Raw genomic sequence first — 25,507 nt, forward strand, 5'->3', positions numbered from 1 at the left:
AGAACTCAACGACCTCAGCTCCCCTGGGCAAGGAATCAGCAGATAGTGGCAGGAAAAAACACTTGAAAAGTGTTAAAAAATAAAATAATTTGAAGATCAAAGTTAGTGGTGTGCCCAAAAATATGAGAATTCTTTAGAAACAGATTTACTCCATTTGGTAGATGCTGGGTAAAATGCATGTAGCTTCACTTCTCATAAAACCATGTAACAAACCTAATTCCCTTGTTAAAAGGCTTGGTGCACTCCCATCATTTTAATGTGTCCCTATTTTCTTACTGTAGAGCCGTGGCCACTGCAGTGTGAATGGTTTTGCTAGTGTGTTCTCTCCCATTTGTGCTTTACTAAACCGACATGTATATATTAATCTTTCTCTAGTTAATGAACTCTTGTAGCTAAGATATGGCTCTAGATCTAGCTGAGGTCAGAAAGGAGGAAAAGCACATTATCATCTGGCAACTTGTACTCCAATAATTGTGTCAAGGCATCTCAAAATGTAAAATGTCCAAACATACCACCATCAAGTGCATGGAATTTGTCAAAATGGTACGTCATTAAAACACTGGCCGATAATTTTAATTACAGCAGGGAAACATATGAAACAAACTTCTTCTATCAACTGTGTAGGTAATCAAGCACTTTGGTTATCACATCCTCATTACCTTTAAAGGTCATAACCTTTCATAATCACAACTGTCTCAGTTGCTCAGCAGTTGCAAAACCAAGCAGAACGACGTTGTTCACTCAATTAGAAGTGCATCAAGTCATTGAGTCAATTCTTGAGGAAAACATAAGGCACTTCTTTGAACCTCTTGTTCTAGATTTATCACAGAATTCCAGAATGAAGAGACCTCCAAGATACTGTACTCTAATTTTATCTACAGTCATTGATATCTCTGTATTTTATTAAAGTAAAATATTTTGATTTAAAACATTTGAATATTTAAATTAATACTACCATGAGAGTATACACATATACATGTACGCACACATATATAGGCATACATATGTGAAGTTTTAATTTTTTTTGCTATAATCTATAAAAGTATCATATAATTTATTGAAGTGCAGAAGATCTATTTTCCTTTCCCTTCTTCTGACAGTTTCTCTCTTGCCCACATGGTTTATATGAATGATATTTATAACAGAGCTGTTTTGATCTGATAGAGCCTCAGTGAATTTACTGCTTTCTCTGTACCACTGTAACTGAACCTGACAAGAACCAGAAGAATCCGTGGTTTTATTTTGGGCTTTATAGGTTTTTCCTCACTCCCTTTTCTCATGCCTGGATGGGGTCGGCAGCTAAAGGCGACCCACACATTCTGCAACAACAGATAGCTGTTAGGCTGCAGGAACTGCAGGATAAGATAAATTGCTCCTTTGATCAAAACCAGGGTCAATTTGCCCTGGCTAATAATTGGTTTGCTAGGGGAGAAAAAAAGAAGAAAAAAAAAAAAAAAAAAAAAAAAAAAAAAAAGAAGAAAAAAAGTGAACTGAACTACAGTATTTTTACTTTACAAAAAGAAATGCAGTATTTCCCTGCATGTAATTGTTGCAGTGTTGACAAATAACATAAACTGCATTCAGCCATCAGCCTTACTAGTCTAAACACACTCCTGTATTTTCCAAGAAGTTATAGGATTTTGAAAATGGATGTGCATTTCCTCTTTGTTGAGACAAATATTTGTTTCTGATCCTCTTCAGATTTTCTCCCTAACACTGTATATAAAAATGAAACTTGCCTAAGCATTCTGGATGGTGCACAGGAAAGATAAATATGACTTACAATTCATCCTACTATGGAGGAGAGCTATTCAGGCACTTCCTCAATAATTAAAGTTTTATTTTATGGTAAGTATTTGGTAGCTACAATCAAACATAAAATTGCTTTTAATGGATGGTTTTATTTTGGATTTTGACATAAGTGTTTTTACATAATAATACCTTTTTGCTGATCTCAAACATAATTATATTGCAAAAACAATTGCTGTAGAATTAAAAAAAAAACAAACTGAAGTCTTATGTCATGTTCTTTTTGTCAAGTTTTAAAGTACTCTAAACTCAGCTTCCCTGAAGTGCATGAATGAAACTTCAAGAAACTGCACTCTCAGTAACTCATACTAGAATCCAATACAAGCTCTTTGTTTTTTCAGAATGTATCCACATTTATTAGCAATCACCAGATGGGATCCCAGTGTAACCTCAGGGAAAAAAAACTAATGGCTTTCCCATCAAGTCATATTTGGATATGATCCAGTCACTGTTAACATATCCAAATTCATTAGGAACCACTGAATCCAAACCCTGTTTAATGCAAAAAGATACTGAGGAAACATCGTTTTGGAAATCATTTAATTTACTTCCACAGCAAAATAATCTCTAAAGATGTCAGGGCAGACCAGAAGTTGAATTAATTGGTTTACACTTCTGTGTTAGTGAAGTTTCTGACAGAAATAAAATGTAGAGTTGGTGAATGAAAGAAAATGTAATAACTTATAAAAAAATCAAAAGTATTTAGAAGTTCAATTAACACTTGAAAAGGTTTTGCAAAAACTTTTTTGTTCATTCTATTTTCAATGAAAGCTGGAATTACAGCTTCTCTGTTTTTTTGTTAATTTTTTTTTTCAAGCTTAAACCTTTGCTTCCAGACTAATAAATGGCAAAATTCTCATTCGCTGGAATTGGTAGGTTTAGTTTCAACATAAATTTAGTTTATTTGTATAGATTTATACAAATTAAATCTATTTCTAACTTACTTTTCCTCCCCCCAACTATGACTTTATTTCTACTAATTAAACAACATTTATTTTCTGGCAACTTAAAACATATTTTTCAGTTTTAAATAACATTTTATAAATTTGTTCAACTGTATCATTGTGGGTCTTTCTTGAATTTCTGTTTAGGTAAAGAAACCCTGATTTTTGTGTTTTTCTTACAGAGTGGATCTTGTATTCCCAAAACAATTTTCCCCTCTAATTTTATATTAATTTATATTATTTTATATTTACTCCTGAAATGCTTAAGATTATTTTATCTTTCTTAGGTTTAATTACAATTGCAGGAACGGATGAATTTGTTGTAACAGTGTTTGTTTGTATAAAAACAAATCTTTTTTTCCTGTGAATTCCTAAAAATGAAAAGACTTTTTGTTTTTTGAATGCATAGAAAATAGTTTTTGTAGTCTCAAAATTACTTCTACGCTAACACAAACTGTTATCCTTTTTGGTGTGTCTGAGGTTACTTTTAGAATTTTATAAATCTAGTTCATTTTTAACCATGTGAAACTGCTGGTTTAAATCATTGCACATCATTACATTTGGACAATGAAAACAACACAGGCATTTTTACTTGTCTCTGGTCAACTTCACTTCTGGATTTCCCTGACACAGGACCTTAGCTGAAATCACCACGTGGAGATTTTAAAATGCAAATAAAACAAGCAGATATAAAACAACTCTCTTTCCACGGAGTTTCTGAAATTGTCATTAAAATGCTTCAGTTGATTGATAAGAGGCTTTTAAAGAGCTTTTCCTTTAAACACAAATCACTATACTTCAGAAAAAGCCATGGATCCCTTTGTGCACTTTCCCGGAAAAATGACATGTTTAAGGGAAAAAAAAAATTAGATTGGGAAAGCATTTTTATGAAGTAGCATTTTTTAGTATATATTTAGAGAATAACTGCACTCAGTTATAAACAGATCAGTAGAAACATCAAGCGGTTTTACACACTTAAACGCCACTCTACGAGGACAGAGCATGTGACTGCATTTCCAGCAGCTTTTCAGGCACTTAGGAAAGCGTCGAGCCCGACAGAGAACGGAGCCCCGCAGGCTACGGCACTGCTCTGCGACGCACCCGGCATCGCGCGGTTCCCTGCAATTACCGCGTGCCCCCTTGGAAACGCAGGATATTTCTCAAACGAAAGAAAATGGCACGGGCTGTCGGCGGTGCGATTCCTCGCAGGGGCCGTGAGCCGGGAACTCTCCGGGGTCGGCCCGGGAACTCTCCGCGGCTGCCGCCCGCCGGGGCTCGGCGCTCCCGCCGCCGCCGGCGCCGCCTGCCGGGCAGCGGCTTCCCCGGCAAAGCCCGGCTCCCGCCCGCCCAGCAGAGTCCAGCCGGGATTGCCCCGGCAGGGAGGCGCTTCCGCCTTTCTCCAAGTACCCAGAGACGGGTCCGGTTGGCGATGCCACTGATACACCTTGGGGGAAACGGACCGAAGCCACAGCTCATAGCATCTGTGTCACTGCTGAATCGGAGCGAAGACATGACACGGTAGAAGTTGTTGCCATTGAGCACGATAACGGATAACCCAGCCTCACCCACTAGTGAATTTGGGTGGTGCTGTTATGGACAACGAAATGCTGAGATTGAAATACGTTGTGTGACAGACTTTGCCCTTTGTCCTCCTCCCATCACTGTTACAGGGCAATTACCAGTCGAGGAAGTACAGATTCACTTCCCACTGCTAAGGGTTTCTGTCAGGAGCTGGTTAAGGAGTTCAACAAAAAACCTTTTCTTCCATGGTGGGGGAACCCAAAAAACCCAATTCCCTACCATTTCCTCAAATTCTAATCTCTACAATTAGCAGGGGATGATATGCTGGAGGGGAGATCTGATAGCATGTGTTAAGGACAAGCATAGGCTGTTAACATCTTTCTGGTTGCCTAAGGAAATAGAAATGCAGATTTTGATTTTAAATTTTATAACAATAAAATTTCTAAAATACCGGATACATAGAGGTCTTAGCAGATTAGTATTTTAAACAGCAAGCAAAATAACAACAAAAAAATCCACATGCAATCTTCTCCCCCAAAAGAAAATGAGAAACCCTAGTGCTTGACACTTTACCTCGTTAAAAGTGATTGATAAAAACATAGGTGTCTGTACATAAACACACTGTACCCTACATTGAAGCAATAGTTCCTAAAGTTATCAACAAACCAACCTCTCCCATGGATGATCTTACACCCTGGTCTCACACTCAAGGAATTAAACATTTTTTCTCTTCAACACAGTAGCAGCCAAGACATGGATGAGCAGTTCCAGCAACCACAAGTATATGGATCACACTACGGCCACATTCGCTCTAAAGTGTAGCCAATTTTTAATTTTTTGTTTTTTTTCCACAAGAACTCAGGCAGACTTAAGGACATTTAGGAGAGAAAAAACAATCAAAGTGTCTGAGGGCACCCAGCTGTGCTTCAGATGGGTCACTTTGCATCTCCACCATCAGCTTTGCACATAACCTGGTGAACTTCAGTTCCTGGCTTCTTCCTGTACATCCTCTAACAATACCACATTCCAAGGGGGTGGAACAAGTTTAGAAAAAGCAGTGTATCTTACCTTTCTTAGTTCTCACAAACAATTTAGTTTTAAATATCCTTTTGCACACATTAAGGGAACTAAGTCAAACTTTGCATTTGCAGTGAGGCTATTCAGTAGCAGTTGTGATGATGAACTATACCCAAGAGACTACAATCAAGGTGCTGTCACTGAGCCCTTCTAAGCTTTCATAGAAATGTTTTGTGTTCTGTTGCGAGACAAACTGCAGCTCTGATCTGATCTGCACCAAGTTCTGTCATATTTTGCAGAAGCAAGATGGACAGAAGCACAATCAGTAGATCTAAAAAGTTCTTGTTTCAAACACAGATACCAGAATCCACCAAAGCTAGATTTACACAACATCTATTGTCCAAGTAATTTAAATACTCAAGCTGTACCATGGAAAGCTGTTGCACCTATACGTTGTGAATTTGTCACATTCCAAAAGAGAGATACATTTCACATAACATGAATGTATGAATGCACCAGCTGGGCTGAGTCAGATGAGCCATCCTGAGACAACAAATGCGCCTTTTGCTTCCTAAAACACTATCCACAAACCCAACTTCTGGTTAAAGTCAAAAATTTAAAAATGCTGTAAGATCTGCATTCAGACTTTAAAAGCCTTGCAAGAAAATTACCTACAGTTAGAGAGAAAAAATACTAGATAATAGTTAACCAAACAAGAATATAAGTTACTTTCAAGCCTCTTAATAGTTGACTAGACTGAAAATAGAGGAAGTCCGTTTGCTCTAAATATACAAGCACTTCATAAGCAGTCCTCATGCAGCCTTGCATAGGACCCTTGATACACAACCCTCTTTTGCCACACTATGTACTCTTCCTAACATTTCAGACCTTTTATATTGATATACGAGCATGAGAAAGATTAGAGACCTGAGACAGCAATGTTTAAGTGACTGGGATGAGAGGAGAAACAGTACAAATATCGTCTCCCCATTCTGCCTTCTCTTTTCCTTTAAATTCTGTCACTATTTATTAGGTAGAGATCAGAAAACTGTAGTAGTGTAGGAAGAATAAAATGACAGTGAAAATAGTGGGCTTGTCACAACTGTGCAGTGTTTATTAACAGAAGGAAGTTGTTAGTTCTTTCTCACTTTCAACTTGGAAGAAAAATCCCAATGTCTGTTTCTTCTGAAATAGGAAATTGTGAGTTGGACAATGCAGCTGGAGAAGGGAAAGGAAAAAGCTGAAAAGAGCCTCTTCCTCTAGCAGTGAACTCTCAGATGGCTCAGTCAGTTCTGCCCTGAAACTCCACCCCTAGGCAAGTTAAAATTGACGGCAAAACCATGGCCTTAAGAGAGCGATGCATGGCTCTTGCTTCAGAGTCTCATCCTCCCCACAAATGCTGTAACTCAATTCAAACCGTGACACCCTGAGCATAGTCTGATTTGAGCAGCAGATTGCTTTGCACCATTCAGATTTCTGCATGCTAAGGCTATAGCCTCGTAATGTCTGATACCAGACATGTTCACGTGACAGATCAGATACAGATCACATACCCAGCTTCCATCAAAGTCGGAACCCATGCAACTGTTCAGGCAGCAGGAGGAAAAGGTAGAATACTAGAAACAGACGTACGCTATAAAGCCTTTGTACAGGACTCCTTTTGTTAAGAAGTTGTGACCACATGTCAGGAGACCATTTTGTACCATGTGGCCATGACATTCTTCCTCCAGTACTAAGCAACCCCAAACTATATTTAGCATCCTCTATAACCACAGTGTCGGCTGTAGATAACTCCAATACTCCACTACTATGCCCTTCATTGAGAAAGACTTTCAAAGTCCCCATTCAATGCACTTGCTTGACCTGTCTCCAGAACTTCTCTCCACCTTCACAATGCTGTACTGCACAGCGGCCACAAGAAGAGGCATTAATGCCACAGGAAGAGAGGTGGCTCATGAACCAGGACAGCCTGACACAGCCCTGCCTTCACCAGCCAGGTCTTCCTTGCTGGTCTTGTATTGCCTCCTACTGACGCTGCTATTTGCACAGTAAGGCTGTTAGAAAATCCAGCTGAAAAACATGGGAAAAATAAGAATATTTTCAGTGTATCTTAGCTAACTGGTCCCCTAACCGACTTGACTAAACAGTGCAAAGGTGCCCCAGGGCATGAATGAGTTACCAGAAAAGCCCAGGAACGGAACCATCAGTGCTGCCAGTTATTTTAGGCATCTAAAATAATTCACCTTAAAAATCAAGTCCTACACACTAGGTCAAAAAGGGCAGACCTCATCATCTTCCTAAGAAACTGCCAACAATCTGCAGGACATTTAGCTATTTGCGAATGCAATTTTCATGCTGTATGAATACATGCACATCTTATGCACATAAACATTTCAAAAAAATGACAAAATTTAATTCTTTCAGTGCTGGCTTTTCTGCATGTAGCTCAAAAGTACCTGCATTATTTCCTCTGCCTTCTGTATGTAGGTCCAGGAAGTACAGCTACCACAGCACTTTGCAGGCTGGTGGCAGAAAGTTGCAACTAAGCAGTTTCATAACAACACAATTACAGAATTAAAAAAACCCCACCACCACAACTTTGACAGTACCATTTAAGTTACAACACTTTTGGACTTCCATCAGTTTGTTTAATCAACTATAATCTTTTCTCCCTCAATTCCAACCTAAAGAACGTTTTTTACATAAAGACCAATGAATTATGATATTATTAGAATGCTGTTTAGAAGCAGATCAGTTACTTGTTTGAAAATCCCTCTGTTGAGTTTTAAAATATGTATTTCAGTCAAAATCAATTACGTTTAAATTAATTTCTATTGGAAGGAAACATTACTTTTTAAATCTACTCAAACAGAAACATGTTTCAGATTCAGTAGTATGAATCAAATATTCATAGGCAACTAAATAATTTGGTATTTCCATTCAAAAAACAGTTGGTCAAAACAAATTCCAAATACAAAATTACAGTATTCACATATATGCTCAAATCCCAGAAAGCAGAATTTCCCTGCTGTATCCATGACTCAACCTCTGGGGTTACATCCATGCTGCATGTTTAGCCAGATTCCTGATGGAAAAATGCAAGTTTTTAGCCTGAATCACAGATCCCACCCAAACAGCTCTCAAAATGTTTCCCAGCCCATAGGGAGTTCTGCCTCACCTGACTGAGGTATGACATTGTACACAATACACTGGTACTAGACCAAGAGCTATATTCCAGTAAAGACGGTGGTTTATTCCTTCCTTATCCTCCATTTCACCTCAAAAATCAAACAGGATGTCTTAAAATATCAGTAGTTTAAGTGAACATGTTTGACTTTATCCTGGACACCATGAAGGAAATACCTCACACAGCCAGTATTGTTACAGGAAGGAAGCGACTTCTAAATAAAACATCAGTGCAGTGTCTGCCGTCTTTCACTTAAGATTCAAATTCCTAATCTGGTCACAAAAGCAGCTGACTAATAAATCTGTACAATAAAGCTCAGGGTTAGGTCATAAAATCACAAATAAGCAAGACTATTCAGTTATGAAGGTAATTTTCTCTTACAGAGGAAGCAGCAGAGTCAGCAGCGAAACAGCTCTGGAGAGGACAGAGTAAGGCAAGTGCAGCACGGGCAGGCTCAATGCAGAAGAGGCAGATGACTGTGTACCTAAAGAATAAACTGACTGTGAAGCTGTACATCTAAACAAGGGTACTTTGCCAGTTTAATCATCTCCACTCAGGAAAAGCAGCCTGCTTTCCCACCGGGAGCTGCTTGAAAGTCATCTGATTTACAAACATGTCAAAAATAGCACTGTGCTTACTCTGTAGAAAGAAACAATTGTTTTTTCACACTTAAGGCCGAGAAGCTCCCCTCCTCAATTCCCCAAAGCACGTATTAAGCAAAATAAACCCTAGGTCATTACAATAGTAAATAAATACAATCTGACTGTTTGTTCCATTCCATTCCTGGTTAAACACATTCATAAACACTTTCCTCCATGTGAATCAATTTTAAAGTAGTCCTAGTGTACAACTAACATTTCAGTAAGTTTGATACAAAAATCTAGATCCATTTATCCAGTAAAACCAAAAAAAATTGACAGCAACAGCTGTTTTTATCAACTAGCAGGGCTTTTATCAACTTAATGGAAATATTTTTAAAGTACGAAGTTATTAATGGCATATGATTTGGTAATATGTGACCTATATATCTCACCAAGTCATTAACTGTCAATTTATGTGAAAACAGAAGACACATCGGTTTTTCCTTTAACATCATTGTAGTTTTTTATGTACTTTCCCCCTAACAATAGTTATAAACACACTGTATTTTCCCAGAAAAACTTCATTTTCTATCACACTGAGTTCCTCTTACTAGATTTCAGCATACTATAACCTAGTGTAATTAAAAGAATAGATCTTCTCTCCTGTGCCCAAGCTACCACAACGGATACAAACCACAACTTGTGGGTAATTACAGAATGTGGATCTCATCTTGCATGAAGCTAGACAAAGGTTATGCCCTGCACCCGTGCCTGGTACTTGAAAAAGCAACGTGCTGCAGGGTTGGTACTGTAATTATTTCCATCCTTGAAATGAGAGGCATTTTAAAAACACAAGCTTTCAGGGCAACTAACCCTTGCATCTGTCATCATGTTACTGCCAAGTAATATGCACCCAACTGTAGCTAATCACATAAATGGCATCTGTTACATAATCATGCAGTATTTTATCCTGTGCACACATTGTAAAGCAGGATAGGTAAGTACCATTTTAAGGGGAATAAAAGGCTACTGAAAATACATATGGAAAGGAAAATTCTCATTTACTTTACTAAAACTTGGAAAAGATCTTAAATAAAACTACTTTATTTCCATTCTGTGCATTTGCATTCTCTCATTTTAGTAATAAAAGAATCAGTTGTACTTTCACTGATTTAGTTCCTACAGTATTTCTTTTGCAGACAGCAGTGAAATATTTTGTTGTTCTCTTTGTGAACTTATGTCAGACTGACACTTTCTCGTTTTACTTGCAGAATTTTCACGACGCCCTGGTGTTGTTTCAGCATAAAAATTTTGGAGTTACATACGACAATATTTTTTTGTTAATTATCAGATGTTAAAAGCAACACAAGTCAGTCCAACAAATTTTTCAGAAGGATTTAAAGGAACCAGCGTGTTTACAGAATCCTTTGGTTATATTTACTAAAAGACAAGTTACACTGACAAAGACCACAGTAAAAAACCATTTCGTTTAATCACTTTTAGGATTTCCTTTACTGTTTTCGGTGTTCACAGTATAAAAGATGAAGACCCTCACCCCCCAAGAAAACAGATAACCACAGGCAATTAGTTTATTCAAAGGCACTCAGCTTGCTTTTTATGTTTGGCAGACACCAAGCTGCTATTTCTTTCATCATTTGCTGGCCAAATAGTCTCTTCAAAAATTCATTCAACACAATAAATTATAGTCAGTGACCAAGCACAAAATCTCAGGAACTTATGTCGGAAATTTATTTTGTTAAATAAAATATTCATGATCTTACAAAACTGCTTTTACCAGACGAGGCCTTTGGCCAATTTTGATTTTTTTTTCCCTTTAACACGCTGAGCCTTAAGCTTCTTTCTCTGCCTGGAATTCATCCAAATTGGGTACTGTCCATGTTGGTCTAGAAGAGTTTTTTTGTTTCGTTTATTATCCAGCTCCATTTTGCAGTCATCTGAAAATTAAAGGTATTTTTAGTGAGTAAAATACCAGAATCAGCTTCATAGAAGCTACTTTGTCACTAGATTCCCCCAAACAATAAAAATGCCCCTAGACACAGACACAACAGTATTTGTACATAGAGAACTGAAGGGTTTATAAACTGAAAGCACTCTCCAAACCAATGCAACTGCAACCCTGGAACTTCAACAGTTCAATGCAATGAACAGTGCAATATTTCTCCTAAAAACCATGTCTTGGCAAAGCATTTTATTCTTTAGTCTGCAATCTGTTCCAATCCTGTGTCTAAGAACACTGTATATTCCGTCACGGAAACGTGCATGAAGCCATAGGCTTACTGAAACACATGCACAATTACACACTTCTTATGATGCAATGTTAAAGATCTGCTCTAAAAATTTATTCTGGGCAGAGAATGAAGACAAGTAAAAAGAATAGTAAAGAGAAAAGGTGAAGTACAATGACAGTAGGAAGTATCAGCCAGCGATGGCACACTTGCCTCAAGGAGTGAGCAGGACATCAGGTCTAACACATTCACAGGCAGAAAGATAGGATTAATCTCTAGGATGAGGAAGACTGTCTGATGAAGAAGACACGGTCACTCCCAAGAAGAGCATCCCCTGCTAACACCTCACACATGTCAAGCCTTGGTGAGATGACACGGTGCAAGAGGAACACCTTGCTAAGCACTGACTGGAACTGTGCTCTGTAATTTCATCCCAACCTTGTTCCCAAACCATATGTGTGCAACTCAAGTCTTTACCACAAGTCTTATGGAGAGGAAAAAAGACTTGTATGTTGTGCTTGTCTGATGTTGGGAGACAAAGCTCACAAGGAAAAGGCCAACGTGCTGCTTCAACAGTTGAGGCTGAGAGTTTACAGGAATCTGCACCAGAGGTGTGCTTATGGAGCCCTAAATTGGGGGGCTTGCCTATAATTGCAATCAGCAGAGAATCAGCACAGGGGCCTGGTGGCAGAACCAAAAGCCTATCCAGCACGGCAGACCTTACATTATTTTGTTCTTAAGAGGAAAAACTGAAAAAAAAAAAAATTCACAGTGTGCTGTAAACAATAACCTAAAGTAACACACTAAGATGTCTGCAATATATACATATGTACTTTCTTTGGCTGGAAAATTATTTGTCTGTGGGAAGTACATATTATGGGTGAAGTTCTTATCTACTTCAGTTCTTCTAACACTTGGTGATGAGAACTCCTTAGTGTCCACAGTTAGTCCTGCAAAGTCCTCTCAAGGAAGGCACCATTATTTTCACAAAACTTATAGCTGTTTTGTGAAATACCTGTTTTCTTAGGTGTTTCTGAGGCTGCTATCTCTCTGCAAAAGCCAAGTGAAAACGGCCACCTGTAGAGAAGTTGCCAGCAGGGTTGGAAGGAGGTGCAGGAATGACAGACAGCCATGCATTTACTTCAGAAACTAGGTTTAAGACAATGATTTCTCGTTTAACTTCAGAATCAGGAGTCTGACAATGCTCCCGAACATTTTGGAAATTCAGTTCTAACTATCCCTTAAAGAATAACTTTTACACATGGTTTGTGGGACAAATCAGAACCATGGATAAAACTACAAATTATACTTGAAGCTACCCTTAATTGGACAAGTATTTTTATATACCATTCTATTTTCATTTCCAGTATCAGAACATCTTAAGTGGCATAAATTGGAGAATCAAAATAAGAATATGATTTAGTTTGGATGTCAGTTTTGGAAAGAGAAGGCATCTTTCTAACTCCTATCCAGTTTGCAGCTATTTAGAATCTTTGTTTCCACTTCCTGGGTTACTTCCTTTACAGTTTACACTCGATTGCACACACAAGGATGACAGCATTATCTGTACCTAATACCACCCACTCCTGCACCACGTGCAATGCAACACTAATTAGAATTCAAAAACTAGGCCCGTACTACTCCTACCCCAACTTCTGTATGTTTAGCAGCCTCTCAAATTAGGAGTTTGGCAACAAACATAATGCTGTGACGTGACTGAACAACTGCTGAGTGGCGAATCCGCATTCACTTGATTTTGTCAGAAATGTCTCTCCATACGATACATTACGTACTTTACATAGTTAAACCAAACGTTAATAACCTTGTTCCACAAGTGACTGGATGCAATATGGATGCCAGTGCTGTGAAATGACCAGATTCAGTGCTTTAGCTTTAAAAGACAAGCTTTCCGACACACTGTCCTCAGCCTGTAACAACCATATGCCTGATCGCGGCGGTGGAAGCCACAGGAGTAACAACACCGCAGGACGTCCCGCACCTGGGCGACTGCAGCAGGAAAAACCAGCCAGGGCCCGACTCACCTCTCTGCTCCAGGACTTTCTCGGGGGGCAGCACGGTCGCCACCTCCTTGACCTCCTCCATGATGACATCCGCTTTGGTCCCCAGGATCTTCTTCAGCCTCTCCAGCTCCTTGGGCGCGTTCTTCTTCCTCTTCTCCGCCCGCATCTTCCTCCTCCATTTGCTCCTCAGGCTCTTCGCCATGTCCTACGGGGAGGGAAGCGGGAGCGGTTCAGGGGGGTCCGCGCACGGGCCGGGGGCGGGGGGGGCGCTCCGCTTACCGGCCGCACACGAGGCCGCCGCACACACACACACGCCCGCGCGCAAGGCCGCGCTGCTCGCCCGCGCACGCGCAAACTGAGGCGCCCGGCGTCTCGCCAGGGTAGATGGGCCCTACCGTAAGTCTCCGAACGAACGCGCAGCCGCCTTCCTGCTTGGCGCCCGTGAGGGATTGTGCCCAGACACCGCTACGCGGCGAGGGGGAGACATGAAAGGATGAACAAGTGTTCCATCACAACGTAAAAAGCAAGGTTTTAGTCTTAGCTCCTGCCCCTGTTCTGAATGAAATCCTAAGGCAAAGGGAGAGATTGTTACACTCGCTCAAACCCATTGGCAGCCGTACTTCGACAGCCTCCCGGAAAGCGCACCCGGTCCCAGCGCGGGGCAGGCAGGACGAGCATCTTTGCCCAAGTAACTGCCTTCCTCGTCGCTCATCTCTCACTGACAGCACGGGCGAGCAGTAGCAATCCCTCACGGAACAGGAAGGAAGCCTTTCAAAATCGCTTTTATTATCCCTGCCCCTCCAGCATCTCCACAGCGTGGGCAGCAGCCACAGTCACAGCGCCTCTACCCCGCCAGCACCGACCCGTCTGCAGTGTTCATTCCCAGCATCGTGAAGTTCTCCAGTCCCGGCTGCAAGAACAGACTGCAGGCTTTCCAATTTTGATTGACACACAGTGAGTTTTATTATACACAAGTTGATAAAATGCTATAATCTACCTCCAAATGATTTTTCAGAACACCTCAAGATAGGAAATAAATAATACTAAAATGAAGAACATTCCCTTTAACTGTTTTAACATCCTCACAGCTTCCATAGCGACAGCCCTTAACAAGGACAGAGTATCTCTGTCAGAGACAGCATTTCATTTTACCAAACGAAAACTAAAAATAAAAAATTATCTTAATAAAACATTGCACAATGGTAAACTCAGGCTACCCTTATGTGGTACATAAACGAATGATCAACCTCAAAGGAAACATTTTCAGCAGCTACGGAACAGCAGGGAAGCTTATTCTGGAGCAATCAGAAGTTGGCAAAATTTTAATCATTAATTACATTGATTGCAAATTAAGTGATTTTAAAAATGACTGTAATGATAACAGCATATTAATAATATAAAATACATGGTCTGGAGAAGAACTGTAGCTATGTAAAAAGCCATTTTTCCCCCTAAGGAGGAATCAATATTCATGGAATGCAAACATAATAAAGATTCAGTCTTCAGAAGGCAGAACAACTGAGTTTGCAGATCATCCATGCAAATGCTTAACTTTAATTGTGCTGTAGTCAAACCACACCGCTTTTGACTATTTTTTATTAAATGCCTCTAGAAAACGCAGCAGGTGTAAGAACAGATTTATGATGTCCAAGTAGAGATTGATTGAAGCCAGTATGTACTCTTCAGGGGACAATTTGTGCATCAGCAAATGAGTGTCATAAATAATAAATCCACAGAACAGAAGAGCTCCAGCAGCAGCAAACACCAACTCTATCGTCTCACTGTAGAAAAACAGCTGGAGGCAGATAAAATATGAAAAAGATACTTGTGAATTTTTTTATATTAAAATCCCTGCATAACGATATGCCACATTTAAAACAGTCTTTCTAGTATTATGTACACAAAAACACAGTATTATGGTGATATTTCAATGCTCTTATTCTATACACTCTCCAGTCACACAATCTCTGACTGTGTAAAAGTGCCTCTCCACTTAAGAGAGAGGAAGCTCTGGCCTCCAGAATACTAACAGCAGAACAACTAAAAAACCAAAATACAATTAAATCTCAAATCTCCATCATGTTCTCTTCATCAACTAGTGTACCTCAATTAACAAATTTTGTCAATCAACCCAAATATCCTTTTTATGCCAGCAAGAACAGCACCCAACAGAAATCTAAATTGAAAATGTGCAGTTAGAAGATCACCCGCATGGTCTAGAACAGTAATGGATCTGGTCAGGAATTTTCTTTCATTAAGCTATATTGGGCTGAGGTAAATCTTTTAGTTATACTAGAAGTTAGTAAAAGGTCAGCCTCTGAGCGACCTGATCTGAGTGGAAGGTGTCCCTGCTCACGGCAGGGGGGTTGGAACAAGATGATCTTTAAGGTCCCTCTGAACCCACACCATTCTGTGATCCTCTGAGTATCTTCTAACTGTGAACACAAAGTATCTTACCCTCAAGAAACCCGAGAAGATTAAAATCCACAAACAAGCGAAGAGGCTGAAAGAAAATAAATTACACTGTGACCAACAATATACTTTGTTTTGGACTTTACTTAAAATACCCTCCTTTCTTCTAAAGCCTTTTCACAATATATTTGGCAAGTAAATGTGTGGAATTCTTAGATGCCAATGGTTCACTGGTGTCAGCAGTAGAAGTTTTATAAAGCTGACAAAAGCTATGTTCTAACTTTAGGTTTTTTGTGAAGATTTGAAACATCTGCCTTCTCTCTCAGTGAAAAATCCAGGTAAATTAGTTTTCTAATTTTTTTTAAGATTCTTTATCACTGAAAAGAATTTACTAAGAATCAGAACCGGGTAAAATTAATAACTTTAAATAAATAACCCTCACCATTCCTTTGAAGCAGGTTCTGTTGACCTGTATTCCTTATTATACCTGCAAAGCTTGCTTTAAGAAAGAAAAAAAAAAATTAAAAAACTATGAATATGACAACATACCCTGCTCCAAATTTGCTGAAGTCTCTTTTTGATTGCAAGGTATATGCAGTCAATCCAAGAAATACAGCAGTAGTAAGAATAAAAGCTTGCAAGACGATGGAGACATCATAGAAACTCACTGTAAGCAGAAAACGTAACCCGTCAATTAAAAAACACTACACTATTTGCTGAGTTATCTTTTGAGGAAACAGAAATTCAAACTTAACTGTGGAAAAAATTAAGTAAATTATGCCTGAAGTTGTCTTTGCATTTCAAATTCATGATCATAGGACTCAGGGATCTTGTACTAGCTAAGTTTGACAGTTACATTATGGCTGTAGCTTCTTAAATGGAAGTAAGAGGTTTTCATTAGTCAGAATTATGAAAACACCAACAAAACAAAACAGAAAGATTTTAAGCACAGATAGCAGAGATTTTAAGGAAAAAACTATATGAATTTTTCACGATACTGAAACAAGGGGAAAAATAAAACAATCCCCTATATAGGCTCGAAGTTTTAATTAAGGGACAGGAGGGGAAAGAGAGAAGAAACAAGTGTAACCTTTTACTTCCCTCCTTTCTCCCTAATCTTTTTTTTCCCAAACCAGGAGACCATAAACCACAATGAAGAGGCTTCATCTCATGCTGTAAGGTATAGTTCAAGATGATGCCATGACATGACCACACACTGCCTCATTTCAACCCTGACCACAAAGTACAGAATCCTCCAAACTCAGCGAACTTGAGTTTGAGAGAGTTTGAGGAAATTGAGGGGGCAGGTAGGACTATTTTAACTTGAAGATAAGCTCTGCTGGGAGCTGAACATTCTGAAAGAGAACATTTTTAACTATACTGAAAGAATAGATTCCCCAACTCATTTCTTACTTCAAGTTTATACAGTTCCATTTCTGAATCAGAATTCAGTTTTCCCCCCTGAATCCCTGGTTTGGGCTAAACTCCTATCACTGTCATTAAAACTTTCAAACAGTCACATCTAAAAAATCCTAAGGGCAATTAGTACAACATAATGGATTCCTTTTCCAAATTCCTTATGGAATCAGGCAATAGGATGGCTACTATTTACCTGTAATGGCAACTGTCAGCGCTTCCAGTAGTGTCTACAAAAAGCAAACCCAAAAAAAAAAAAAGAAGGATGAGAAAAAAATCAGACCATTAAACATTAAGTCTCCTGTTAAATCATTGTGTATGAAAACACGTTTAATTTTCAACAAGAAAATGGCAATCATACTATCTTACTGGGCTGGAAGTTGTGTCACATAAAAGAGTACAATACAAACTGAAAACAAGAGACTGTCCCTATAGAAAAATGTCACTTACATTTTCTACTGTAAGTGCACAGCCCTTACATGACACTTCTTACAAACTATTCAAGGGGTTATAAAATTAATGAATTTTTAATGTCTCGTTGGACAGCTGTCTAACACAGTGTCTGCATCAGTTTCCTTTCCACACTTAGGCTTCAAACAATCTGTTTACTCACACAGCAAAGCTGTCTTTCTGTTTTATTGCAAATACAATTTAGGCAACTCTTAAAGCATCAAATTTTAATTGCACTACTGTGACTTCTTTTCAAAAGATTTATTTGCTACATAATCCAAAATATCCAAGAGAAGCTGCTAGCCTGGATCTACACATTCACAACATCAGGCAGAAGACTGAAATTTGAGGACAGCTCTGACCGATCTGCAGGAAACATGCTTGGAATTTAGCATCAAAAAGACAACAATTGGAGAAATAAACAATATGGCTAGTTTGGGTCTCTGCTGGAGGCCATCCATTAAACAATTTAGGTAACACAAATTTCTCCCCCTCTCCTACTGAGCAGTTCCATAGAAAAAATCCCTGACATCGACAGAACAATGAGAGCAGACAGATTTCTACACACACACAAAAACCCTTGCTCAAACTGGTTGCAAGTTCTAATACTCTTCCTAAAAAGATGCTGGAAGAAACCTGAAGTGCCTGCTATCTAGGAACAACCTGTGGACAGCATCTGCAAAAACTAAGTCAGACCTTCATAAATATATAGGACGTCTTTCAAGGAATACAAGAAAAACCAATGATATACCTCTGGTTTCAAGGAATTAATTACAATGCAAGATATTCTAGGGACTATTAAATTGAATTAATTAAACAATTAATAATTTAATTGAATGAAACACTTACAAATCCAAACAGCAGATATAAATTAACAGGGTGCTGGTGTCTGTAGAGGGTCAATGCCACGATTACAGCCAGAGATCCAAACCCAGATATCAAAAGCAAGGCAGGCCTGTGAAATTCCATATATAAAAATAGGTAATCCAACTTAAATATCTGTAAGACTATGGAACAATTTAGATAAAACCAAGTTTTTAAGTGATCATCTAGGAAAAGATATCCAAAGTAAATGTAATGCAAGTTTACAATAAAACTGTTCTAAAACATACTAATACAGACAATCAGTTAAAAATAGTACAGTAACAAGTAAAGGCATCTCTTTCATACTAAAGCTAAACATTGCCCAGGAATCCATTACCTGGAGATGAACACATACAAAGAAGAAAATCCATCCACCCAAAGTAAGAGTATTTAAGTATATGTACTGTTTTGCCTGTTCTGCACTCCATATTCAGAGAACTATCTTTCATAAGCACCCTAATGCAACAAACATGGGCACTAATTGCACCAAAGAAAATCAGCACTGACCAGTAAGTATTGCTAAATCATTCAAGTAGCCCTCCAAGGAAAAACAGGACCAACATCAAACAAAAAAATTACAGCAGTTCTAAGCGAGCAGGACAATTTTAAATGATCAGATTTAAGTAGAAACCTGTAGTTTTACAGCCACTGTTGTATACATTATAGGTTATACAGAAACTGAGACTTTCATGCACTGTTTAATCCTCCTTTTTTATTTGGGCTTTAAAGTGAAAGTCCAAAAGTGCACTTGGAGAAAAACAGAAACGAGACTCAGTGCTCTCCTCCTTTCCCTGGCCTGTTCACCACAGTTTGCATTTTGAGACTTATTTTATCATGAAAATCTGAGAGGCAAAAAGAAGCACACCCACAGCAATTCAAGCATACTAATTCTTTTGGGGGAGTGGGGAAGAGGAAAAAGAAGATGGGAGAGGGAGGATGAGTAATAAAACATGATTCTGCTTTCTGGAACAGGAACCTATAAACAACTGCATTCCAAAGAGATTCCAGAAGTATTTAGACTGTAAAACAAAAAATGTCAGTAACTGAGGTGTTCTGCAACTCATGTAAAAGTAGGCATAGCACAAATATTGAAATAAACGCTATTAATAAAGCATTGATTAAAATAAACAACAACACAACAAAAAAAATTAGTTTTCATAGTAAACCAAGGAGAAAAATGTCAGAGAAGAAAAGTTACTCCCTAATTAAGTTTAAAAGTATCTTTTACAGCAACAAAACACAGGTTATAAAAACACGGGTTATTAAGAAGACTGAGGGGCAGCAACAATTACATAATAGCAACAATACATAATTACATAATAGCAAAATACAAAATTTATACCTAACACAGGCTATCCAGCTGCATTTCACCTTAGAACTTACCTCTCATGAACAAATGCCTGCACTCCAGTAGAGTAGAGGAAAACCGCAGATGTGACTGTGGTCAATAGAACTTGAACAGAAAGAATGCTGTAGACCTTTCGCAAAAACGCTGGAATAAGGAAAATAAAAATAAAATCACTTTTGACTTACACTTTCAAAGTTCAACAGTAAATCAGATACAAGTCTTCGTTTTCATAAGGAACCATCATAAAGTCCTTATGGAACCATTCATACCCATAATGAAAAAGCACAGAACAAAGTCGTAAAAAGCCATTTTACTTTAAAAAATTGACACAGTATTGCAGCAAAATTACATTTATTCCTAGACATCATTATTTTATTATTAACAACGATGACAAAAGAAATATAGAAAACTTATAAGACATCACACAGCCCTTTTTCTTCCAGAATGTGTCCAGTAACACTATTCCAGCAAGGATTACTGATTAGACATATTCTACGAGAGCACTCAATGCATTTGAGACCTGCACATGAACAGCAAAGCAGGATTTCGTGGGCATTAGTATGACCTCTCAGCATGCCAAACGCTTCGGTGGAAGAGACAAAAGTTCTAACAGCTCACAGAAGAAATTCAAATCCCTCAATCTCATGGTTAAACTTCCGTAATTACACTCACTAATTCTAGTATTTATGAATCACGGGATGAATACGGTTGGAAAAGACCTCTGAGATCACGGAGTCCGACCCACGACCGAAGAGCGCCGTGTCAGACAGACCACGGCACCAGCTGCCACGACCGGGCTCTCCTTAAACACCGCCGGGGAGGTGCGTCTCTGCGGGGACTACGCGCCTCATGTACCATCCTTGGACTTCAAAACTTCCACTCCGGACAACACCAAGTCTGAATTTACACAGGATACCGGGTACACGGGGTAAGCCCCCTCAGGAGAAGCCCTACTCCCTGCACGGTTAAACGACAAAGCCTCTCGCCGGCCGCGGTCCCTCACCCTGGATGCCTGATCTGGACTAAACAGCGCCCAGGCTCCGCACCCACAGCCTTTGGCCAGGTTAAAACACTGCGCGAAACCCGACTGCAGCTCAAGGCCAGATGTGACCGGGGTATCATAGAGGCACCTGTCGGGAGCGCAGGGTGCGGCGTCCCCTGACTTCTCCGCAAGAGCTTGGGGGGGGGCTGAGGCGGGGCCGTGCGCCTCTCCCACTCATCCGCAGTCCTTACCCATGCGGATGTGGACGCTGGCCGAGGCCACGTTGCTGCCATAGTTGAAGTCATCCTCGATGGAGCTCCGCGGGTAGAGCTGCTCCGCCGCCATGGCCCCGGCCCGGCTCCCCTTCCGGGGGGCGCGCCCGCGCTGGGCGGGGCCGAGCAGGGCGTCCCGCCGAGCGGCCGAGCGCATCGATCTCGGGCGCCGTCTCTATCCCGAACGCTGGGGCCTGCCCGTGTCTAATTCAGGTCTGAAGGGCCTGGAGAGGAAGTTCCAGTGAAAAAACCCAGGCCTTTGGCTGCTTTTCACCTTTGATTCCCTCGGACTGTGCTGCAGCAGCCTGCGGCTGTGCACAGCTGCAGACCCGTACCTGCGTTCGGCGGTGCCTGATGGAAGCGGCGTCGGGGCTGATGCTCCCGTCGGCGTGTATCCCCACAGGGATGAGCTTCACTTCCAGAAACCTTTAATGTAAAGCAGAATTTTACCACGGCGTTCTAGTTTCGTGTCCCGTCCTTCAAACTCAGTGTAATGGAACAGGAAGCAAAGATGCGCGGCGTTTCTCAGGCGTCACAAAGCACTAGGTACCGTCGGACCCGATGGTAGCTCACAATGAGCAATCACAAAAGCGACGGTTTGGGGATGTGGATGGGGGAGCGCAGTAGGTTATTTTTTTAACTGGTGAATATTATCTAAAGTGTGCCAAGAAACTGAAGCGACAGACATTTTAGAAATATATGTAACAGATTTGACTAGAAGTGCTTTGGAAAATAGTGGCCTGAACTATATTCAGCTTCTCAAGGGAGAAGTAAATCAATTCTGTGATTTAGTGATTAAATAATCTTGAGCAGCTTTTCTACCAAGTTGCTTAAGAAATTATATTTCACTTGCAGAGACAAGAATTATGAGGATGACTTTATATTCTGGAAGTATTTATGATTTTCTTAGCATCATTTTGCATTTTTTAGTTGCTGCAGAGTATGATTTTTCAGTTTAAATCCTGAATTTGGAGCTTTATGCATTGTTCACACTGCTGAATAGTAACTGTTACGAAACAGTTATGCTGTCTGCTTTCTTGTATGTGTCTCTGCCGAAGAACAACACTGATGTTCTTCCAAAAGAAGCATTTAGAGTTCTGGTCAAGCATCTGGTGTTGCCTTCTCCAAATACAGGGAGTGCTGTTTTCTTTAAAATACCTCTTAGAGGCATTCTGTGTGAGAAACAGAGAAATTTCAGAGCACTGCCACAAAGCTGACTCCTGCAATTAGTTTGAGGCTTGAGACGACTGAAAAACAGAAATAATAGTAGCATTCAAATATTCTTTATAAGGCTATTGCAGTCCTCCAGCTGTGGAGAAAGTGTCACATAAGAGGTAGCATGGCTTATACTGCAGTAGAGAATATTCCAGGTGAAAATTTCAGTACTTTTAATTTTAAGAGTAATCAGGGTAAAGCTGTGGAATAGTTAGCCTGGGGTTTAGGCACAGGCTGGGAGATACGAGATGGCAGGAAACAGGCACGTTAGCCTTTGCACTCTCACACACCCACCTCCTGGGTGGAAGATGTTGGTTTGATGGAAGCCACCAAGAATCAGTAATGAGCTTATTCAGCAAGGCAAAAGACAAAGCAGCAAAATCACCCAGTGACGCCACTGAGAAGCGCAATCTACCAAAGGTACTGCAGATGAGAATGGAAAATTATTTACGCCTGCAACACTGATAAAGGCTTCAGTTTTCATGCCAAAAGAGAGAATCATTCTTGTCTTAAGGTATTTCTTGTTACTTGTAGGCACATACAGCATGCAGTTCTTTGGAGTGACTGCACTGAATAAACATTTAATGACACCGAGTCTGCCTGAGTGCTTTCAATGTCTTTGCAATTTTCCATTCCTCACTTGGGAAAGTATATCTTGTAAAATGCTAAATATGCCTTATAAAAAGGAAAGTGTGTTTTACATTGCCTTTCTTTTCTGTATTTGATGTTTTCATAAACATACCTCCATCACACTATTTTTATTTGAAACCACGGCAGTCCCACAGTGACTTGCTTAGGGCTGGCTAGACGCTCCCACTCCGTGTGTGTGCGTGCAGAGGTGAAAGAGCTTTCTGTTCTCCCAGGTTCTGCTTTGGGCTCCAGTATGGGGAAAGGAAGCTCGCTGTCACTGGAGGCCTAGGTGAGGACCATGAACTCCTCTGTGCCTTTTTTCTGTGTTACACATAATCGGTGGCTTTGCTGGAAAAAGTCCATCTGTTGCTCAGAGGTACTTGGGAAAGGTACTTGGAGCATTGCCAGGATTCTGCTTCTTTCCAAAGGTTTGTTTTTAAATCATTGTGCCAGAAGCCCTTTGTTTGCTTTGAGCACCGTTCCCAGAGTGACCCCTCTCAGCACGGCTTTGATACACATCTGTGTATCTTCACATCATCACGGCTGTTGTTGAGGCAGGACTAAATGGTCTCCTCTTCCCAGACTGCCAAGTCCATGACCTCTGCATGGCTCCACACAAATGCATAAGGCACGACCTCTGTAGTATTGCTGGAGTGTGGTTCCAGGAGTACAGTCACACATGGGGCCCTGTGGCTGCCTGCCAACCTTTCCACAAAGAGGTAACATCCAGGCAATTTGTGCTCAGGACGGCACAGCACATGTGAATACAAAGCAATGTGGGAAAATAGAGGAGAGAAGTTTGATTATGTAGGTGCATCCGCATGGCCATTAACCATTAATTTATCCCCAGGTGAGCTTTGGTCTCTCAGTTTCAAAATAGCTGGCTAAGTTAAAGGAATCATTTAACTGTGTGATCTTGAGGAATCCTAATTTGAAGAAATGTGAGTTGTAGCAGCTTTCCAGTATCTAAGGGAGCCAGAGACGTACTTTTTTGAAAGGGCATGTAGTGATAGGGGTGATAGCTTTGAAATGAAAGAAAGTAGTTATAGATTAGATGTTAGAAAGAAATTCTTTGCTGTGAGGATGGTAAGGCACTGGGACAGAGAACTTGTGGATACCCTATCCCTGGAAGTGTTCAATGCCAGGTTGGATGGTGCTCTGAGCAACCTGATGTAGCAGAAGGTGTTGCTGCCCATGGCAGGGGGATTGGAACTAGACGATCTTTAAGGTCCTTTCCAACCTAAACCATTCCATGATTCCATGAGTTACTGTGAATTATCCTCACACTCATAATACAAAGTTTTCCATGGGAACTAGAGACAATGATGCAATTGTAGGGTTATTCCTAATTTTATTTCAATGTGTACAGTATGCAGGTGCAAAACCATCATGATGTTCTTACAGGGCAGGAAAATAACAAGGAAACTCAGAGACAGATGTGCCATCTGTTGCTGTAAAATCCCTGATGGTGAATCTTCGAATCCACTGATTAAGGGAAGAGAGTTTATCTTCTTTAGTACTTACAGTTTCATGAGAAATATTCTACCCTTTAGCAAGCAGATCACAAAGCCAAGATATTCCAGGATGAATAAGCTTCTCTCAATGTTTCTTTGGTTTACTACAGCCAATATCTTTGCCTGATGGTGGTATATTCTTTTTCCTATTAAATCCCACCTGCGTTATAAATTTTTTTTCGTTACACCTCACCCTATTGTAACTTGATTAGCTCCTTTTTTAAAAAATTTTTTAAACCATTGTGCATTATTTGATAAGAGATGACAGGTTAGTTTTGGATCGTATTCCCAGTGGAAGTCTAGATGCAATAAGAAATGGGTTGTGCCTAGGAACAGAGCTATCTGGTGGCACTAGTCCATTGATGTGGGAGGTACAAGCTTACCTGCCAGGGAGCACAATGTGGAAGCCTGGACCTTTGCTTTAAAGATTGTGAACAGCTCTTGAACAGACATACTGGTTTGATTAATGGTTGAAAACAGGACTTTAGGATAAATATATGTCTGCAGTTAATAGAGTAGTGCTGGTAGTTAATAATCCTAACATTAAAGGCTTCTTTCAAGGTTTTTACTCATTTATACAAGTCTCATATGTTTCAAGGATGCCATCTTATTTTGACAAGTTGAGGGATTTTATATTTTAAGGTCGGGATCAATCTGGAATCTGTCTTTGCTTATAATCACACCTTTGTTATTTCAGTAGCTGCTGAAATTTAAAAAAAGAACATTTCCATTTTATTCCATGTGTAAGACTGAATCCTAGGAAAATATGGAATGCTACACTGACAGCCCAGATACAGGCAAATTTTCCTTTCTTTATGTAAAAAGGGATTTTTTTTCTTTTTCATGGAAATAATGTTACAAACGAAACTAGTTTAGTAACTGCATTACCTTGTGAAACAGAAGGCGGATTATTCTTGAATTTGTTTCTCTGAAAAAAGCATCAAAGCATACTCTGCTCTGAGTTTGCTGTTATTATGTTCAGTTGCAATTTAGCAGTAAGAGCTGCTTGGGAGTACTGGGAGTGCAATATGGACTCTGTTTATAAAACTCTTAACTACTCTTTCTGTACGAATTTCAA

At 39.8% G+C, this 25,507-nt stretch overlaps 2 protein-coding genes across 2 annotated transcripts; both read right to left on the reverse strand.

Annotated features, from left to right (window-relative positions):
* Positions 1–10,634: 10,634 nt before the first annotated feature.
* Positions 10,635–13,703, reverse strand: LLPH (LLP homolog, long-term synaptic facilitation factor). The gene is made up of 3 exons (XM_066183198.1): positions 13,606–13,703; positions 13,348–13,531; positions 10,635–11,014 (listed from the first exon to the last, which is right to left on the reverse strand). The coding sequence occupies exons 2-3, from the start codon at positions 13,526–13,528 to the stop codon at positions 10,851–10,853; spliced, it is 345 nt and encodes a 114-aa protein (XP_066039295.1). The 5' UTR covers positions 13,529–13,531; positions 13,606–13,703; the 3' UTR covers positions 10,635–10,850.
* A 561-nt stretch (positions 13,704–14,264) lies between these two features.
* Positions 14,265–21,171, reverse strand: TMBIM4 (transmembrane BAX inhibitor motif containing 4). Its single transcript, XM_066184575.1, has 7 exons — positions 21,050–21,171; positions 19,852–19,960; positions 18,454–18,559; positions 17,351–17,384; positions 16,288–16,405; positions 15,784–15,829; positions 14,265–15,121 (listed from the first exon to the last, which is right to left on the reverse strand). The coding sequence occupies exons 1-7, from the start codon at positions 21,141–21,143 to the stop codon at positions 14,915–14,917; spliced, it is 714 nt and encodes a 237-aa protein (XP_066040672.1). The 5' UTR covers positions 21,144–21,171; the 3' UTR covers positions 14,265–14,914.
* Positions 21,172–25,507: the final 4,336 nt, after the last annotated feature.

The sequence above is a fragment of the Chamaea fasciata genome, unplaced genomic scaffold (assembly GCF_029207755.1).
Source record: "Chamaea fasciata isolate MVZ Bird 193981 ecotype frontalis unplaced genomic scaffold, bChaFas1.0.hap1 SCAF_5, whole genome shotgun sequence".
NCBI classification, from domain to species: Eukaryota; Metazoa; Chordata; class Aves; order Passeriformes; family Sylviidae; genus Chamaea; species Chamaea fasciata.

What these genes read in the sequence shown, in the direction of transcription:
- LLPH (XM_066183198.1), bottom strand. Translation starts at nt 13,528, where the DNA reads ATGGCGAAGAGCCTGAGGAGCAAATGGAGGAGGAAGATGCGGGCGGAG. An exon ending in GAAAGTCCTGGAGCAGAGAG is followed by an intron (nt 11,015 to 13,347) that starts GTGAGTCGGGCC and finishes TTTAATTTTCAG; the next exon opens with ATGACTGCAAAATGGAGCTG.
- TMBIM4 (XM_066184575.1), bottom strand. Translation starts at nt 21,143, where the DNA reads ATGGCGGCGGAGCAGCTCTACCCGCGGAGCTCCATCGAGGATGACTTC. An exon ending in TATATCTGCTGTTTGGATTT is followed by an intron (nt 17,385 to 18,453) that starts GTAAGTGTTTCA and finishes TGCTTTTTGTAG; the next exon opens with ACACTACTGGAAGCGCTGAC. An exon ending in TCTTCTCGGGTTTCTTGAGG is followed by an intron (nt 15,122 to 15,783) that starts GTAAGATACTTT and finishes ATCTGCCTCCAG; the next exon opens with CTGTTTTTCTACAGTGAGAC.